General features: G+C 65.0%; 2 protein-coding genes across 3 annotated transcripts; both read right to left on the bottom strand.

Annotated features, from left to right (window-relative positions):
- Positions 1 to 132: 132 nt before the first annotated feature.
- TFCP2 (transcription factor CP2) lies at positions 133 to 2,894 on the bottom strand. Its single transcript, XM_032204691.1, has 2 exons — positions 2,544 to 2,894; positions 133 to 328 (listed from the first exon to the last, which is right to left on the bottom strand). Exons 1-2 carry the CDS (start codon positions 2,663 to 2,665, stop codon positions 133 to 135), a joined length of 318 nt encoding a protein of 105 aa, XP_032060582.1. The 5' UTR covers positions 2,666 to 2,894.
- Positions 2,895 to 3,717: 823 nt separating this feature from the next.
- POU6F1 (POU class 6 homeobox 1) lies at positions 3,718 to 17,022 on the bottom strand. Of its 2 annotated transcripts, XM_032204679.1 has the most exons (12): positions 16,966 to 17,022; positions 12,476 to 12,542; positions 10,412 to 10,521; positions 9,594 to 9,792; positions 8,366 to 8,478; positions 7,667 to 7,892; positions 6,653 to 6,900; positions 6,223 to 6,351; positions 5,898 to 6,104; positions 5,359 to 5,497; positions 5,075 to 5,249; positions 3,718 to 4,946 (listed from the first exon to the last, which is right to left on the bottom strand). In XM_032204679.1, the coding sequence occupies exons 3-12, from the start codon at positions 10,463 to 10,465 to the stop codon at positions 4,601 to 4,603; spliced, it is 1,836 nt and encodes a 611-aa protein (XP_032060570.1). In that variant the 5' UTR covers positions 10,466 to 10,521; positions 12,476 to 12,542; positions 16,966 to 17,022; the 3' UTR covers positions 3,718 to 4,600. The 2 variants fall into 2 exon arrangements, with proteins under 2 accessions (XP_032060570.1, XP_032060571.1); XM_032204680.1 differs by lacking the exon at positions 16,966 to 17,022 and having other exon boundaries at positions 12,476 to 12,683.
- Between the last annotated feature and the right edge of the window lie 519 nt (positions 17,023 to 17,541).

The raw sequence follows: 17,541 nt of genomic DNA, 5'->3' as shown, positions 1-17,541 counted from the left end.
CTCGTCTGAAACCCCACGGGCCACTCGCGCCACCACCGCAAGCCGAGGGCAGCAGCAAGGTGAAGGAGCCGGTGGTTTTAAACAGCAGCAGCGTGGGGTTTGGGGGAAACAGCCAGAGGCAGAGCTTTAGGGTTAAATCGTGGCGGGTTTAAACCAAGCCCCCGGGGTTCCCCCACCTTGGTTGAGGTAGGTGAGCGTTTCGTCATGGAGCTTCACCGCAGGGGACGTGGCCGCGCACAGCACGTACTGGAAGGGCAGAATTTTGTTCTCGTTCTCCGGAGGCAAACTCGATTCTTCCTGTTTGAAGATGGGCAGGGCAAGGACGTCACTGAAAAGAGAGGTGACGGACATTCATTTCGGCCCTGGCTGCAGGGACAGGCGTCGAGTTCCTCCTGCGAGGAAGAGCTTTGAGTTTCTTAATTAAACCAAAACCAAGGAACACCACCACCACCAGCTGTGACAGCCCTGCAGGGCTGCAAAGGAGCATTAAAGCAGACCAAGGAGATCTGGGGAGAGGCCCTGAGGCCCTGACTCCTGCTCTTGCTGCAGCTTTTTCAAGCTGTCCCCCTACCACACCTTTCTTGCTTCAAAGCTACGCCAGAAGTGAGCCCAGCTCCTCGGGCAGAGCACGGAAGGCAGGAGGCCTCCAGCACCACACCAAGAACTCCTGTCCTCCCCCCTGAGCTCCCTGCAAGGCGATGGCTTTGGGGGCACAGGAACGGGAGCCACACGGGGAGAGGCGGCGTGGGGCAGAGCCCCCCGAGCCCGTTTTTGGGGTGGCACCGAAGCGCCGAGCTCTGCCACCGGGTGAAGCCCTGCTCCTTCTCCGGGAGAGGCTTCTGGACAGCTCCCTGCACCACAGCATCAGCTCCCTGCCAACCCCACGTGCTTTTGGGGAAAGCCTCCGCTTCCACGCTTCCCTCACGGTGTGGGAGAGGAGCTCCTGCAACAGAAGGAGCAGAGGAGCCGCAGCCAAGCCCTGCAGCTGGAAGCGCCCGCTCAGCGCCCCGTTATCGTCCCCAAAACGCCGCTTCTCCCCCCAAATCCCCAGGCTCCTGCACACGCCGGCAGCACCGGGCAGCCACCTACCAGTGCTCGGCCCCGAGGGAGCAGCGTGCCTCCTCCATGGGGAGAGCCCCGGCCGGGCCCCGAAACTGGGGGGCCCCGTGGAAAAACGTTCCCCCCTCCCCGTCCCGCAGCGCGGCGCCGCAAGAGACGGGAGGAAAATGCCAGAGGTCAGGCCACAAAGGTCAGCACGCTCACCTCCGGGGGTACGCGCTCGATTTACGGGCAGCTGAGGTCAACAAAAGTCTCGGGGAAAGAAAAAAAAAAAAAAAAAAAAAAAAGAGTCGGGTTTCAGGCGGCTTTGCGCTGCTCCCGAGAGGAGGAACCGATCCCAAACGGCCGCCGCGATGGAGAGGGGACGGGTGTGCTCCCCTCAGCTCCTGCCTGTCTGCAATTTGGCCAGCGAGCTGCCTGGGGGGGCCTCGATTAAACAAAACCAAACGATTTTGGGGTCCAGGAGGGGTCCGGGACCACTTGAGGAAGGCGCTGCCTCTCCCCGTCTCTGGAAGGGAGAGGGGAGCTGCTGCTCTGCTGCCCCTGGCCGGGGGCTCCACGCCAGCAGTTCCTTTTCCCCGCCACCTTTCCTCTCTCCTGGCTCCCCCTCTCCCAGTGCCTTGTTTTTAATCCCAATGCCTAACATTTCCAGCTGCATCACTCCCAAAAAACTCAAGCCTTGCGTCAGCTCGTCCCAGAAAACCTCTTGTGGGGGGCACGGCCCAAGGTTTACGTGAATTCTTCCTGGCTGCACCTCTGGGCTGCAGGGGAAACCGGAGCAGCTTCCCGCAGCTTCACCTCCGCGCCAGCTCACCCCAAAATCCTTCCTGGCCCCAAACCTGGGGTCCCTGCAGCTCCCAGCACCGCTGAGCAGGAACGGAGCCGGGGGCAGCCGGGCAGAGCTGCCAAGCGGGCACGAAGCCACCTCCGGAGCCCGTGCCACGTGCTGGAGCAGTTCGGTCTCGATACCGGGGGTCCTGCTGCTGCTCGCTGCCCCGGCACCAGGACCCCCGGGGGTCCCGGTGCTCTCCTTGGCTCCCGGCTCTGCTCGGAGCCAGGGCAGAGCTGGTCCCCTCGGAGGGGATTATCGGTGGCAAAATAAAGCTCCCGGGGCGGTTATGGCAGGAACACAAAGCCAGGGAACGGGGCTGCTCAACCCCCACCTGGCAGCACCACGGCCCCCAAAAACACCTCCAGCGACCGCCCCCCGCCCTACCCCGAGCTCAGCCCTTCCAGTCCCAAACCCTGGGCACCCAACCGTGGCTCCCGGGGGTCCCGGTGCGGCTGCAGCCCCCCCCCCACACGCCCCCACCACCCCCAGGGGCTGGCACAGCACCAGGGCGCGCGGATCCCCCCCGAGCCTCCCAAACCAGGCACAAAATGGCACAAAACCGCCCTGGGGGGTGGCGGGGGCTGCCCTGGGGTGTGCCAGGAGCCTAGGGGGGCACGGGGGCGACCCCCCCCCAAGCCCCCAGCCCTCCTACCTCATGCTGTAGGCCCCGGCGCCCAGCTCCTGGCCGATGCCCGAGAGGCTGGCATCGAAGTCCTGCACCAGGCCGGACTCGATCACCTCGTCCGCCAGCGGCAGCTTCAGCGCCCAGGCCATGATCCTGACCCCCCCCCCCCCCCCAAATGGGGGGCAGGCCCCGGGGTCGGGTGTGGACCCCCCCCCGGGTAAGGGGGCGAGCTGTGGGGGGGGTGTCCCGCTTCCTCGCCCCTCTTAGGGTAAGGGGCAGGCGGTGGGGGCCGGCCGGGGGCTCTCCGGGTGTCTCCGCTCCTTCCTCAGGGGCTCCGAGCCCCCCCCCGGGCCGCTTTGGGGCGCCCCCAGACCCAATTCAGGGTCTCAGCGCCCCCCCCCCACCTATCTGTAACCCCCCCTAACCCCGCAGCCCCCTCCCCTTGGGCTCCCCCAGCCCCGGGCCCCTCGGACCCCCCCCACTGGCCTCGACCCCCCTCGGGACCCCCCTGGGACCCCTCTGGGACCCCCCTGGTCCCCCCCGTCCCGCAGCCCCCTCCCCAGGAGCTGCACCCCCAGCCTCGCCGAGCCCCCCCCGAGGGGCTGCAACCTCCGGGCCCCCCCCCCCAAGCCCCCACAGGCTCCTCCCTCCGCGGGGCTGCTCCCCCCCAACCCCGGGACCCCCCCGGCCCCGCTGCGGCCCCGCCGAGGGCCCCGGGCCGCGGCCCCCTCAAAATGGAGGCGGCGGCTCCGCGGACCCCCCGCTCCAGTCCCCAGCGGGGAGCCGGCCCCGCCCCCTCGGCCGCCGTCAGCCAATAGAAGCCCCGCGCGGCCCGGTGACGCGCAGAGGGTGCCGCCGGCGGTGGGTTGCGATTGGTCGTTGCGGGGAGGGGGGCGGGGCGAGAGCGGCGCGGCGCGGGGCGCTCGGGGTCCCCCCGGCGGGGAGCGGCGCCGCTGGGGCCGCGGGTTCGAGGCCCGGGCCCGGCTCATTCGTGCGCTGAGCTGCGCGGCCTCAGCCCGGGGGGGGGAACCCGATGGAAACGGCCCCGCTCCGGCCTCGGGGCTGCTCCGAGCCCCCTCCACCAAAAACCAGGCCCCGGTGGCACGGGGGGGGGGGGGAGCAGCCCGGCACTGGGAGCGCACCCAGGGCAAGGGAGAGCCCCCCCCCCCTGCACCCCTCCAAAAAAAAGGGAAAAGGAAAAGAAAAAAGAAAAATACTGTTTATTTCACACCACTACATCAAGTGCATCAGGCTGCCGTGGCCCCGGCGGGGCCTGCCCCCCCCCACCGTGCTCCCCATCCATCTGTCCGTCCGTCCCCGTCTGTCCGTCCATCCCCTGGCTCGGAGGGGGGGGCTCAGAGGGGGGCGCTCCCCCCGCTGCAGGACCCCCAAATCCTCCTCCCGGCTCGCTAACCCCATGCGGTCCCCCCCCGTAGTGCAATGTCCCCACGGGGCCGGGGGGGGCACGGGCACGGGGCCACCCTTCTGGAGGTCCAGCAGCTCCTCGGGGTCTCGACGCCTTCGTTTTCGGGTTCCCGCGGCTCTGTTTGCTCCGAGGGGGAGAGGGCTGGGAACCGGGGGGGGGGGGCGATGAAATAAAAAGGGGGTGAAACTCAACTGGGGCTCACCGCTACCGGGCCTCAACGCTACCTCGGAAACACAGAGAAGGTGCGGAGAAGGGAGAAAATGGCCCCAAAAAAATGAAAAGTCACTCCTGGAGGGGGGGGGAGACCTGACATGGAAAGGCGGGGAGGGCGGCCACCCCCTCACCCAGGGACACGGTGAGTGCAGGCGGGGGTCCGGCACCACGCACGTAACGGGGCCACGAGGCACACGGGAGGCGAACACGGTTGGGCCACGCGTGGGGCGGGAGGGGGGCACGGACACCAAGGCGCGGGGTCTGGGGGGGCCCCGAGCCCCCCGCCGGAGCCGGGCAGAGGGGGCGGGGGCCGGGGAAAGTCGGTCACAAAGTGCTGATGGCAGGAGGCTGGGGGCGGGGAGGGGGGATAGGGGGGCTCGGGGAGGGCGTCCGGGCTCGGGGAGGGTGCCCGGGCTTGGGGGGCCCCCCCCTCGGCCCCCTTTCCTTAGGGGATCTGAAAGACGTTGAGTTTGCTGGTGTTTTTGAGCGTCTGTCGGCGGTTGCAGAACCACACGCGGACGACTTCGCGGTCGTAGTTGAGCTCCTTGGCGATCTCGGTGATCTCCTGGCCGGTGGGCAGCGCGTTCTTCTCGAAGTGGGCGTTGAGCGCCTCGATGGCCTGCGGCGTGAAGGACGTCCGGCGCTTGCGCTTCTTGGAGGGCTCGCCCCCCACGAACTCCATCAGGTTCTGCTGCCCCTCCTGGTTGCGCAGCTCGGCCTCGCTCAGCCACTTCTCCAGCACCGGCTTCAGCTTCTGGGCGCTCTTGGGGGTGATGTCGAGCTTCTCGAACCTGTGGGGACACACCGGGAGGCGTTTTGGGGGCAGGGATCCTTCCTCATCCCGACCTCCCTCCTCCTCCTCGTCCAGCAGCAGGATCGCTGCCTCCACCCCGCGGCACCCCGGGTCCCGCGCTGGTACCTGCAGATGGCCGACTGGCTGTAGGCAGGGCCCTCGGTGGCCGTCAGGGCCTGTCCCACCTGGGTCTGCGTCAGGCCGAGGGACAGGCGCCGGATCTTGAAGTTCTTGGCGAACTCCCGGATCTCCTCCAGGTTGATGCCGTCCTCCTCCACGCCGCTGTTGGGGGCCTGGGGCTCTGCGAGCGGAGGGACGGCGTCAAAGGCGGCCGGCGGTGACCCCCCCGGGGGCTCCTCTCCCCCAGTAGGGAAGCCCAAATCCCAGTATCCCCCCCCCGAGGGACTCACTGGCCACCAGCTGGCTGACGGTGGGCGTCTCGGAGCAGGTGATGGGGACGGGCACCGAGGCCGCCTTCGCCGCTGGCGCAGGGTTGGCGATGACCACGGCCGGCTGTGGGAGAGCTGGGGCCGGCTGGATGGGCTGCACCTGGGTGGGCAGCGAGGGTCAGCAGCGGGGCTGGCACCCCAATCTGTGTCCCCAGTCCGGCACCATGTCCCCGATCCAGCACCGTGTCCCCAGTCCAGCACCATGTCCCAGTGGCCGGCCAGCCACAGGCTCAATCCATGAGGTTAAATGAGCGGCCACCGCGCTGCTTTGGATCGGGGTGGGGTGAAAGGGGCTCGGGGAAGGAGGATGGAGCCACCCAGCCATCCAGTACAGAGCCACCCAGTTCCGTACTGGGTCCCAGCAGCCCACCACATGCAGGGGGGAGGCGAGGCACCACGGGGTGGTTTGGGGACACCGAGCGTCCCCATCCCAGCTGGGAAATGCATCCCTATGGGGCCAGGCCACATCCCGAGGATGCTCGTGGTCGGCCCCAGCTCACCTCGCTCTTGGTGGGGGGCTCGGGGGGGCCGCTTTTCTTGATGGCGGCCGCTTGGATGGTGCCGCTGGCCAGCGTGGCGATCACCTGGCCCTGGGCATTGAGCAGCAGCTGGGGCGTCACCGCCTGCTCCTGCAGGCTCGGGGCCGGCACCGGGCTGGCGGCAGCGATGCCGGCGGGGTTCACCACCCACGGCAGGGTCCCGATCACCTGCGCGAGGGAGGAGAGTGGAGGCTGCGGGGGGGCACGTCCTTCCAGCGCCCTTCCCAGAGCCGCTGTAAGGGTGGGGGGCACCTTGGGGACGCCCCCTCCCCATCCCCGGCGGTACCTGGCCCTGGGCGTTGGTGAGGATCTGCCCCGTGATGCCCGGCACGCTGGAGATGGTGTTGGCGATCACGGGGGCGGCCGCCAGGGAGCTGAGGAGCTGCGTTTGCCCCCCCAGGGAGGCGGCGCTGATCTGCAGAGAACCAAAAGGCAGGGGTTAGGGACAGGGGCTCGGGGCTGCTCGTCCCCCCCTCATCGGGCCACCGCTCATCCCGGGGTCACTGCGTCCCCCCCCGTGGCAGGGTGGCCCCCGTGATGGGAAGCGGTCGCTCCCAGTCCTTTATCCGAGGGTTTTTTTCCCTAAGCCACTTGGCGGGCTGCCCGTGAGGCCGCCGGAGGGGGATGAGCATCCAACGGGGATGGGGAAACCGAGGCCGGGATCTGGTGCCGGGAAAGGGGAGCGGGCGCGGGCCTGGGGCTGCCCGGCTCCTTACTATGCCGGGGTTAAAGGCAAATCCCGCGGGCTGCACTGCTGCGAGCTGGGTCTGCGGCTCAAGCGGCTTCGCCACGGGCGGCGTGGGCGCTGCAGCGGGCTGCGGCAGGATGGGGGGCTGGCTGGGCACGGCGGGCGCCGGGGGGAACACGCTCTGCGGCTGCAGGGGGGGCCGGGGCTGCACCGCGGCCGGCAGCGGCTGGGCAGGCTGCACCGGGGCCGGTATCACCGTGTTGAGGACGGCAGCGACTGCAAAGAGACGGAGAGAGCGTGAGCCGGGGGGAGCAGGGGACGGCGGGGACGGCCGGGAGGCTCCAGGATGGGACCCGAGGCTCGCTGGGTCCCCGGTCTGCCCCCCTCCCAAAGGGAACCGCATCGCCCATGTGCTCCTCGCACGTCCCAAAGGAGCTCCCAGCAGCCGTGCACCCGGCTGGGCTGAGCTGCAGGATGCGTCCTGCCCCCGAAGGGCTGCCCGAACCCACACAGAGCTGGGTCCCCGTCCCAGCTGGGGATGGATCCGGACAAGGCTTTCTGCCCCCGGCTCCGCGGGGAGCTCGGAGGAGGCGATTCCCTGCTGCAGAAGGGCACAGATCCTGCCCGGGCACCGCAGAGCCCCCGCGGCGCTGCCCCTTGGGGAGGGTCACAGCCCCCTGTGGACCTGCACCCGCTGCAGCGGCGTGACACGGCCACAGCCCCAAACCTGCCCCGGACCCCAGACCCCCAGCACTGTCCCTGTAGCCTCATCTCCCCCCTCCCCAACCGCTGCCTTCCTCCCCCTCACCGCTGCCTTCCTCCCTCGCGCCGTCTCCTTCCTCCCTCCCTCTCGCCGCCCCTCTCCGACGCTCCCAGCACCTTTCGGCCTCGGGGGGGTCGCCACAAACCCTGCTTCTTCCAGCGCCCGCGATTAAACACCGTTTCAGACCCCTCCTGGAGAGGACGGCCTCGGTTCGGCAACAAGCCGGGGAGGACCAGGCGTGCAATTAAGGATGCTGCAAAGCAGAAGAGCACCGGTTACCTTGCAGATTGGCTATAGGTGGTTTGAAAATTCCCCCTGTAGGAGAAGCAGCCGTCAGTCCGGGAAGGGCAGCGACCGTTGCTGTAGGAAATGTCCACACAGCCAGCCCCTGCTGACCTGCCACTTGACCTGCAATACTGATGGGGATAAGAAGAGGTTGAGTAACTGTCCCTGCTGGAACCATTACTCCTGTCACAACTGTTGCTAAGTTTTCCTGAGTCAAGACCTGCAAAAGCAAACAAGATTTAAAAAAGAACAAAAATCAACGCCACTGCAGACAGCATCAGCGAGGCAAGAGCGAGCACAGTCTTTGCAAAGGGGGCGCGCAGCTGGCCCGGGGTCCCTCCCATCTCAGCAGCTGGGTTCCCAGCTCTGCGGAGCCCCCCCCCACGACCCCCCCGAGGGGGGGAGATGCCCCCCATATTCCCCCCCCCCCGACCACCACCACCACCACCACGGCCGTGGCTCTGGCAGCACCTCGGGCGGTGTGGTCCGGGAGGCAGCTCCTGCGCCCCGTGCCAGCAGCCGCCGTCGCTGCCCTGGGTGCCCACCACCAACGGGTGTCCCCCCCCCCAAGTCCCATCCCCGGGTTCCTGCCCCCCCCCCCCGGGGTCCCCTGCAAGCTGCCGTGCTCCCCCTGCCCCTCCAGCCCCCCCCCAGTGCCCCAGCCCCGTCCCATGCCCCCCCCGGGGTAGTTACCTGCGGGGCGGCCAGCGGGGCCAAGGGCTGCGGCTGCTGGCTGGCGGCGTGGCCGAAGGTGCCGCTGGGGGGGCCGCTGCTGGGGGATGCTCCGGCTGCCGGCTTGGTTTTGCCTTGGGGGGGGCAGAGGAGAGGGTTTGAGAGGCGCTGGGGTAAGGGGGGGACCCAAATCACAGCCACAATGCCCCCCCGGGGATGAGCGTCCCTCCCAGGGCTGTCCCTGTCCCCCCCCCCAAGGGGATGGTGCTGGGGCAGCACCGCAGCAGCAGCCCCCCCATGGGATTTGGGGGGGTCGTTGCCTTGGTTATGGGATGCAGGGGAAGGGAGTTTGGGGCTTATTATGGGGCAGGGACCCAAGGAGGGGGAAGGAAGGGGTTAGGAGATCTGGGGGGGGTGCACGCTGCGCCTGTTCCCCCCCCCCAGCCCAAATCAGCCGCGGCTGCGGCGGTGCCAGCACCCGACGGGGGCACCCTGGGGCGGTGGAAGTTTTGTAACTACACAAAAACAGTTTCCAGAAAATGGAGGCAATTCGCTGCGCGGGTGAAACCTTGCATTCTTCTGCTAAAGCTGTTTTAGTTAATTTGCATTTGCATTTTCCAACCCAAATGCACAGGAGATGGTAAGATTTCTAAGCTATCGTTAACATCCAGGTAAGAGGAAACCTCGTTCCTATTCCTTATTTATTACTTTTGAAAGACCTGTTTATTTTTTGAGCAACCTCCTGTATTTATTCTGCGCAACTTCTAATAACGGCAGCCCTTGGGTACAAAATCCACATAATCCTCTTCTATTTTTGTAAAAAGAAAGACACCCTTTTCCTGTCTTCTCCTTCGTCAGAAAAAAAAAAAAACAAAAAACTTTTACCAAATAAATACTTTTCTCATCTACGAGCCAGGCATTTCTCAGATTTGGGTCGCTGCCCAGAAATAGCTACAGGTCCACGAAGGTTTTTTTGTAATAATAAAAAAAGCTTTTTTAACTTTTTTTTTTTTTTGGTAGCAAAATCGCCGTGGTTCTAAGACAAGGTCTAAGCGTGGCTCTGGGTGCAGGATGCTTCCCCCTCCCAGCTGCCGGAGGAGGAGAAAAACCCTCAAATTTTGCTGAACCCTAACGGAGCTCGGCACGGGGATGCTCCGGAGTGAGGGATGGGGGCTGCTCGTCCCACTGAGCATCCCCGAGCCCAGTCTGCCTGCAGGGCTGGCAGGAGCGGGGCAGGAGAACATCTCACCGGCCGCCTCCGTGCTGCACGAGGTCTCGGTGCTGGGCGGCACCTCCTCTCTGCCCGGGTCGCTGCTCCCTGGCGGGGAGCCCCGCGCGCCCTCCCCGGGTGGCATCTCCGAAGGTTTCCTGTCCTCCTCGGCCGGCAGCGGGGCGTCCACGCCGACCTCCAGCACGCGGATCGTCTCGTGGCTGGACATGACAATGACCTGCAGAGGCGTCCCCAAATGCCCGTCAACTCCGGGGGCTGGCCCCCGGCTGCTGGGCTCCCCCCGTCCCGTGGGACCCCTAAAACAGAGCATGCAGAGCCCCCCCAGCCCCTCGAGAAGGGGTGTATGGGGGTGGACGCCGCCCCAGCACAGAGGGGTCTGGGCCAGCATTTTGCTGTCTGAGTTAATTAGCAGCTTTGGGGCTCCCCTGTAATTAACCCCAGCCCCGTGTGCATTGGAGGGTGATGTCTGCAGCGGTAAAACACGGCTGGCAACGGCCATGGCAGCCCCAGCAGAGCTGGTATTTGCTGCTAAAAACCAGCAAAACGGCAAAACTCCCTGCACAGAGGCAGAACAACGCCGGAGTGAACGGCTGGGGCTGGGCGAGCCCCCGGTACACCACCTCCTGCACGGGGACATGGGGAGCCCAGAGCAGTTTTCCTCCTGAGGCTGGAATTTTGCTCCTGCAGCTGCAGTTTTGCTCCTCTGGATGCAAAAGCAACCGAGAGCAGCTCCCAGGGCTGCGGGGAGCCGAGGCGTGGAGCAGTTTTCCTGCACCCGCTGCCCCCCCCCGCCCCCCACCTCACCCTGCGTGCCCCAGGACGCGGGGTGCCCCTACCTGCTCGTTGACCGTCAGCGGGGCCTCCTGGGTCTGCACGGCTTCGGGGTCCATGGTGTCCCCGGGGAGGCGGGAGAGGGCAGGGGGAGCCGGCTCACACCTTCCTCATGCTGCAAGCGAGGGACACCGCAGTTTGTCCCCGAGCCACCGGGCACCGCGGGGCCATGCGCTGGGAGCTGAACGCGCCCGGAGGCTCCCCGTGCCGCCCTGCCCGTCCAGCCTCCCGTTTTACCAGCCCTTTACCAGCCCTGGCTGGGGCTCGGGGAGGTGCAGGGCTTGCTGACACCCCCCTGCCCTGCTCCAAGGGGATGCGTGAGCCTGGGGGGCCCTTCTGAGCACCCCGTTTCCAGCAGGAGGCTGTGGAAGAGTCGGTGTCCCCCCCCCAGGAGGGGCTGGGGCCGTGGGGCTAGCCCAGTTGGTTTGGTGAGGGTCAAAACGCACAGCGAGCAACGAAAACTCGCTCCGGGGGCCAAGCCTCTTCCCCTCTCCTCTCCCACCGTGCTTGGGGAGATGAGGGTTAGGGTTAGGGTCATTAGGGTTAGGGTTAGGGTTAGGGTTAGGGTCATTAGGGTTAGGGTTAGGGTTCCTGCAGCCCCCTTTCCAAACCCTCAAAAAGCAGCCATGAACCCGTGGCTGCTTGGGCACAGAGCGGGTCCCCAGGGGTCTCGGTGACACCCCCGGCTCTCCCAAGCCCCCAGTGCCGAACATCAGCAGCAGAAGCCTCGACCTGCTCCGTCCCAAGGGGACCTGGGGCGTTGGGGTGCTTTGGCTGATGTTTTTGGGGGGTGAGACGAGTCGCTCCCGATGGCAGGGGCTCGGCACACCTGTTGGAAGGCGGCTCGTCCTCCCCCAGCGCCCCTCATTATCCCGTTTGGTCACGTAGTGTCCCCTTGCCGCCTTACAGGAGCATAATTGCCTTTATAAGAGGCTTATGAATTTTTTATTAGGAATGTCTCTGGGACACATTTAACCAGCCGGCCTGGATGACATTCAAAATTACTTGATGCATGTGCGAAGGTGTCCTTGTTTGTGGAGCTGCGCAGGTGCCTGGGGCGTGTTTATCCTGGTGGGAGCAGCCAGACCCCAGCTCAACCTGCCCAAAATGCCCCAAAACGCTGGGTCCTGCAGCTCCCTCTGCCCTGGGCCTGATCCTGTCTCTGCCCTGCGTCCTGAGCTGGGGCCAGCATCTGCAGTTCCTAACCATCACTTGGATCCCGTCACTCCAAGGGTGCCCAAATGGAATTAAGAGCCAAATTCTCATTTGAAACTCACCAGGGGCCGAGCATCTCGCTCCCTGAGGCTTTTCAACCGCTGCCCATCATTTATCGTCGGCAGCCAAACGATGCCGGGGGTCCCAGCACAGCACAAGGATGGGGCTCGGCAGCCTCCTGCCCCTGCCATGGTCCTGCCGGGCTCATCCCAAAACCTCGCCCAGGGCTGGGGGGCTGCAGAGCTTCAGCCCCATGGCCAGATTCGGGGGGGGGGCATCCCCACACCCCGTGACTGCTCCCCGGTACCCACTGCGAATTTTTAAACCTGGCCCGAGCTTCAGAGCACACAAACACCTTGGGATGCCAGCGCGCGGTTTAATTAACAATTTATTCCGGTGCAACGGAGAGCAGGGTGAGGGACGAGCTAGCGGCTTACGCAGGCAGCTGGCGTAATTAAAAGTTAATGAGCTCCCCGGCAGCCAGAGCTGGGCGAGTGGCGAGGAAGCCAGAGCAGGGGATGCTCGTGCTGCCTGGGGGCAGGTGGGGAGGAAAACTCTTGGACCCGAGGTGCGAAGGGTCCCGCTTTGTGCAGGGCGAGAGAGGGGGACAGAAAACTCGCAGCAGGTGGCAGGCGCAGGTCGGGGGGCTCTGCCCTGCCTGCTGCTGAATTCCCCCCTCCGGCTGCAGTCTGGGTGCTGCATATCGCGATATGTCGCCTCTGTGTCCCCTGGCACCCAGGAGCTGGGGAAGGGTCTCGGTCCCGTCCCGTCCCCTCCCTGCCTGGGATGTCACCGTGTCCCCGGGGGGAGCACTGGGGCTGCCTTTACGGAAGGGAAGGCCGGCGCTCACTCACGGTTTGCTCGGGGTGCAGTCGGGCTCCTGGAGGGGCTCGGGGCTGGTCCTCGGGTTCAGGCAGTCGGCTGTGGGGAGAGAGAAAGCAGGGCTGGAGGGGAGGGGAGGCTGAGCCCCGGGACAAGGAGCCCCGAGCCGAAGAAGCGAACTGTCCCCAGCACCGTCCCCAGCACGCGCAGTAGCTAAAAGCTAAGGCACGAATTCACCTCCCTCGGGGACTCGGGGGGTCGCGACACAGGGACCCCCCCGCAAGCACCAGGGCTCGTTTCCACCCATCCAAGCCCCCAGCCCCACGAGGGGAGGCGAGGCCGGGAGCCCTGTCCAGCCCGTGGGTTTCTCCCAGCACGGCCGGAGCAGCGAGAGGCTGCGGAGGGCATCGCGCCCGCGCCAGCCACCGCCTCTATCGCCGCGAGGGGCTTCGATCCGCTCAGGCTTGTCCCGCGGGGGAAGACTCAAATAACGCAGAGAGAAGAGGAGAGAGAGAGATTTTTTTTTTTTTTTTCCTCGGTGCTGTGCAAAGAGACCAATTAGTGCGCTAGACGATTAAACAGACATTTCATCATGTTAGGCTCGGCGCGCTTTGGCGGCGCGCTTTGGGTTTGGGAGCGGGCTGCTTCTCCTCCAGCAGCCCTTCTGCAGGTCGGCAGTACCATTTCATTTTCCTTCTTCACACATTTTTCGCAATTAATGGGACAAATAATTTGTCCAGATGGTGGTGTTAAGTGCACGCAGCAAGAAGACAGCCATTTCGCAACAGATGGCGACAAGGAAATGAAATGCACAAAATAATAATAATATTTAAAAAAAAAAAAAAAAAGAGGGGGGAAAAAAGGAGAGGATAATTTAAGATGCTCTGAGTCTCACTGTGAATATAATTGCCATGTTAATTACAAGCGTTGATGAGTCAGAAACGTAGCCACTCGGATCCCAAGTGGGCAGAAATCTAAGTTTGAACAAACTTGCCACAGGTGAGGAACCCTCAGAGGTTAATTAGGGCCGGTCCGTACAGAAGACATTTTGGACACGGTTACAGCTCGCTAATTACTCGCTGTCATTACCCCAGATTAATTCCTCTGGATGGCCATTCCTGCCCCAGGCTCAGGACTTTCCAAGCTCCATGGCAGGGGGAAAGGCCCTGCCACAGGTGGGCGAGCCCTAAAACCGCGGTAACACCGATTCCTCCCCCAGTTGGGCCTTGCACACTCGCACCCCAACGTGGCCAGTGCAGGACCCAACGTGCCTTTTTACCCTTTCTTGACCCTTTCTTGAAGTTCATGGCCCCTAAGACGTGTCAGTGCGAGGCTGACCCGCTGTTTAATCGTGGATGTTGCGCTGTGAGCCCACCGGCCTTTGCAAAGGGGAAATCCAGCCCTTGAAACCTCTTTGGCTTTCACAGCACGGCCATTGGGGTTTTCTCTTCGAAGCCCAAACATCTGCTGGCACCCCAGAGGCACCGTCCCGAGGCTCCCAGCGCACCTCGGGCAGCGGGCCCGGCCACGGCTACCGATGGGGAAACTGAGGCAGGGGATGAGATGCACCCCCCCTGCCACAAAGCGGTTTGTGGATCTCAAACCCGTCCATTTCTGACAAAAACAGGCTGCTCGGAGCTGCCGGGAGCATTCCTGCAGCTGAGCTGACACGGTGAGCTCCGGCAGCCCTGGGCTCAGCCCCACAGCATCTCGCTGCCGGACCTGAACGCGGCTCCTTAATGCAACCCGGCGGGGCAAAGAGGCTTACGGGACCCAGAGCCCCAGGAGATGAGCCTCTAATTCCTTCGGCTGTGCTTAAAAACACGTGCCTCCGAATCAAAATCTGTCCACTAAGCAGCGACAGGATGCAAATCTGATTTCTGCCCCATCCTTTTGGCACCACAGGGACTCTGGGACGGTCTGTTGGCATCGCTCGGTCATGGTGAAACCCCGGGCACACAGGGCTCAGGCCACTGGCACATCCCTTTGCGTTCCCAGGTTGCTGAGCTGATTTCACCCCAAAATCAGGCCCCAGACCCCAGCGTGGCACAATACAAGGACCTCGGCTCCTGGCGCAGGACTGCAAAATGCTGATGTCCCGTTACAGGAGCAGCTCCTCGGTCCCCGGTCCAAGCCCTGCCTGGCTGGCTGCAGCAGGGAGCGTGGTTTTACAGCCAGCTGTAAATTCCTGGAGATTGGGGCTCTAAGGGAAAGCTGGCGTCAGCCGTAACTGGAAGACGGCGAAGGCTTCAGGACAGAGGTTTCTTCTGCTGGGAGGGCTTTGGAGCAGCTCCCCGGTGCTCCTGGTTACTCATCCATGGCTTGAGTCAAGCTCGTTCCTGGAAAAACCCATGCCAGGGCTTGGGCCGGCCAAATCTTGAAGACGAGTCCGGGAAAAGGCATCGACGAGCCCAAGGGGAGCCCTGCCAAGGCGAGCGGAAAGACGCAGGGGCTGCCTGGAGCCAGCGAGAGCCACTTTGAGCGAAGTGAGCGGGGCTGAGCCAAGCTTGGCTGCGTGCCCACGGGCACCAGGGCAGGAGCGAGCTTGGGGAGGGGTCTGCGTGGCTGAAACGGAGCCCCCGGCACGTCCCAGCCTGCAGCCCCTCGCCCCGGGGCTGCGTTTTGGCGTGCAGACACCTGCGTGGGACGGAGCACCAAAGGGACAGGGCGCTTTGCATCGGCCGGCAGCGACGTGCCCGGAGCTGGCACCGCACACTGCGGGACCCCAGCCCCAGCACAACCTCGCAGGGGAAACACCCCAAATCAGTCGACCAGGGCTTCCTGCCAGCTTGGGGGCTTAACTCCATTATTTGCAAAATCCTCTTTGCGCCGTTGAAAATGAAGATTTTTCTCCTGGCTGCGTTGTGCTTTTACCCTTTCCGGCCACTATTGCCCTAAAACGCCCCCGGGAAGGTGGGGGGCAGCCCCATGCCCTGCGCCCACCTCTGCCACCGACGGCTCGCACGACCTTGGTTGCATCACTTCACCTCCCATCACCTCCCACCTCCATGGGGTTTGGGGGGCAGAAACCCATCCTGACCCCAAATAAAACCTCGGAGGACGATGGGGATCCCCCGTTCCCCCGGCACGGACCCCGGCACCGGCAGCAGCCGCGCGGTGACTTCCCAGGGACCCGCTCGTCTCCCCGGAGAGCCGGGAGAAGGATTTTTATTCCCGCTGCGCCGCCGACGCCGGGGAGGAGAGGGATGAAGTTCACCTCCCAAGGTCATGCCAGAGGGTGGCAAAACCAGGAGCAGATTTCCCGTCCCTCGAGCCGCTGCATTCGAAGCTCCCATCTGGCTCCCCCCAAAAATAGCGACCGCAGCATCGAGCGCCCGGGGCTGCCAGCGCCAGAGGCACCCTGGGGGGGCCCAGGATGTCTCGGAGGGACGGCACAGTGGGTCTGGGGGGGGACAGGACCCCCCCACGCACACACACACAAAAAAACAATAACACCACGGTCCTGTGGAATGTAATGGGGGGGGCAGTGCTCTGCCCCTCAGTGGGGTGGGGGGGGCTAAAAGGGGGTTCCTGGGTGAAGATGGAGCCCGTGACGGCAGCACGGGATGGGGAGGGGGGCGAGGAGGGAGGCAGCCCCCCCATCCCCTGCACCTCCAGCTGGGGCTCTGCGGCACCACGGAAAGGGCCCCCCCCCCCCCAAAAAAAAAAAAAAAGCAAACGGGGGGCTCAGAGCAGCAGCACAAGCTGTCCCCCCCCCAAGGGGTGAGCTGTCCCCAGGGCAGGGACCCCCCCGCAGGGACACGCGGCCCCCCCACTTTGCCGCACGCCGTGCCCAGCCCCACACTATGCCCCCCCCCCCCCCCGAATGTCCTTGCCCCCCCCCGGCCGTACTCTCCATCCTTCCCCGAGGTGCAGCATCGCCCCCCCCCCCCCCGTGTCCCCCCCTCCCCAGGGCTCTGCTCCCCCCCCCCCCGGAGCCCCCGGGCTCCCAAATCCCTTCCGAGCACCTGCACCCCCCCGGATCCCGCACCCCGAGCTGGGGGGGGGCCCTTCCCCTCCCACCCGGGGGGGGGCTCCCTTTGCCCTGCACCTCCAGCACCCCAACACCGCCCCCCCCCCGCAGCACCCTTCACCCCCCGCTTTATTCCTCCTGCCCCCCCAACCCCCACCTCCCTCACCCCCAAATTATCACCGTGTCCCCCCCCAACCCCGCTACGATCCCATTTTCCCCGCTGTGTGTGTGTGTGGGGGGGGGGCACCCAACGCTCCGGGACCCCCGTTCCCCCCCCACCCTCCCCACTCCCCCCCTTTTCCCCTCGGTGCCCCCCACTTTCCCCGGTGTCCCCCCCCCCTCCCCTCCCCTCTTTCCGCCGCCTCTCCCCGTTTTCCCCGCTCCCCCCCCCCCCCCCCCCCCCCCCCCCCCGGCCCGGACTCACCCGGGCTCTCTTTATCATAAATATATAAATTATGCTAATTACGGCATTGCATATTCACCGCGGCGGGGCCCCGCCGCCCCCCGCCCCGGCCCCGGCCCCGGTCCCGGCCCCGGCCCCGCACTCACCGGCGGCTCCGCGCGGCCCCGCGCCCGCTCCCGCTCCGCTGCCGGCGAGAATTAAAAATTCATCGCGGCGGCGGCGGCGGCACAAAGGGGAGGGAGGCGGCGAGCGGGGCCCGGAGGCTGGAAGAGAGGGGGGGGGGGGGGAAGGAAAAAAAAAATATATAAATAAATAAAAAATAAAATGAAGGGGGGACGGCCCCGGCCCGGAGCTCCCCGAGGAGGGAGGTGGTGGTGGGGTTTTTTTTCTGGGGAAAAAGGGAGGTTGGGGTGGGTTTTGGGGGGTTTTGGTGGTTATTTTTTTTTTTTTTTCGTTTTTTTCTTTTTTTCCTTTCCCTCGGTGGGATTTTTTAGCTGCTGCGTCATGAACATAATTTATGCGCAGGCCTTTGCCGCATCCCCGGGCTGCCACGCTGCTCGCCGCCGCCGGGGGCGCACGGAGCCCCCCCCCTCCAGCCCCGAGACCCCCAAAGTCAGGGCTCCCCGAAACGGAGCCCCCTCCCCAAGTCCCAAGACCCCCAAATTAAGAGCTCCCCCAAAACAGAGCCCCTTCCCCAAGTCCTGAGACCCCCAAATTAACAG

The sequence above is a fragment of the Aythya fuligula genome, chromosome 29, assembly GCF_009819795.1.
Source record: "Aythya fuligula isolate bAytFul2 chromosome 29, bAytFul2.pri, whole genome shotgun sequence".
Lineage (NCBI taxonomy): Eukaryota > Metazoa > Chordata > Aves > Anseriformes > Anatidae > Aythya > Aythya fuligula.
The sequence above is the reverse complement of the archived record's forward strand: the minus strand, read 5'-3'. Positions and strand labels throughout refer to the sequence as shown.

Excerpts from the sequence above, each read along its gene's own strand:
- TFCP2 (XM_032204691.1), bottom strand. The coding sequence starts at position 2,665 with ATGGCCTGGGCGCTGAAGCTGCCGCTGGCGGACGAGGTGATCGAGTCC. Across the intron at positions 329-2,543 it reads GCCGGGGCCTACAGCATGAG|TGACGTCCTTGCCCTGCCCA; the intron begins GTAGGAGGGCTG and ends CTCTCTTTTCAG.
- POU6F1 (XM_032204679.1), bottom strand. The coding sequence starts at position 10,465 with ATGGACCCCGAAGCCGTGCAGACCCAGGAGGCCCCGCTGACGGTCAAC. Across the intron at positions 6,352-6,652 it reads TTGCCTTTAACCCCGGCATA|ATCAGCGCCGCCTCCCTGGG; the intron begins GTAAGGAGCCGG and ends GGTTCTCTGCAG. Across the intron at positions 4,947-5,074 it reads AGCCAGTCGGCCATCTGCAG|GTTCGAGAAGCTCGACATCA; the intron begins GTACCAGCGCGG and ends GTGTCCCCACAG.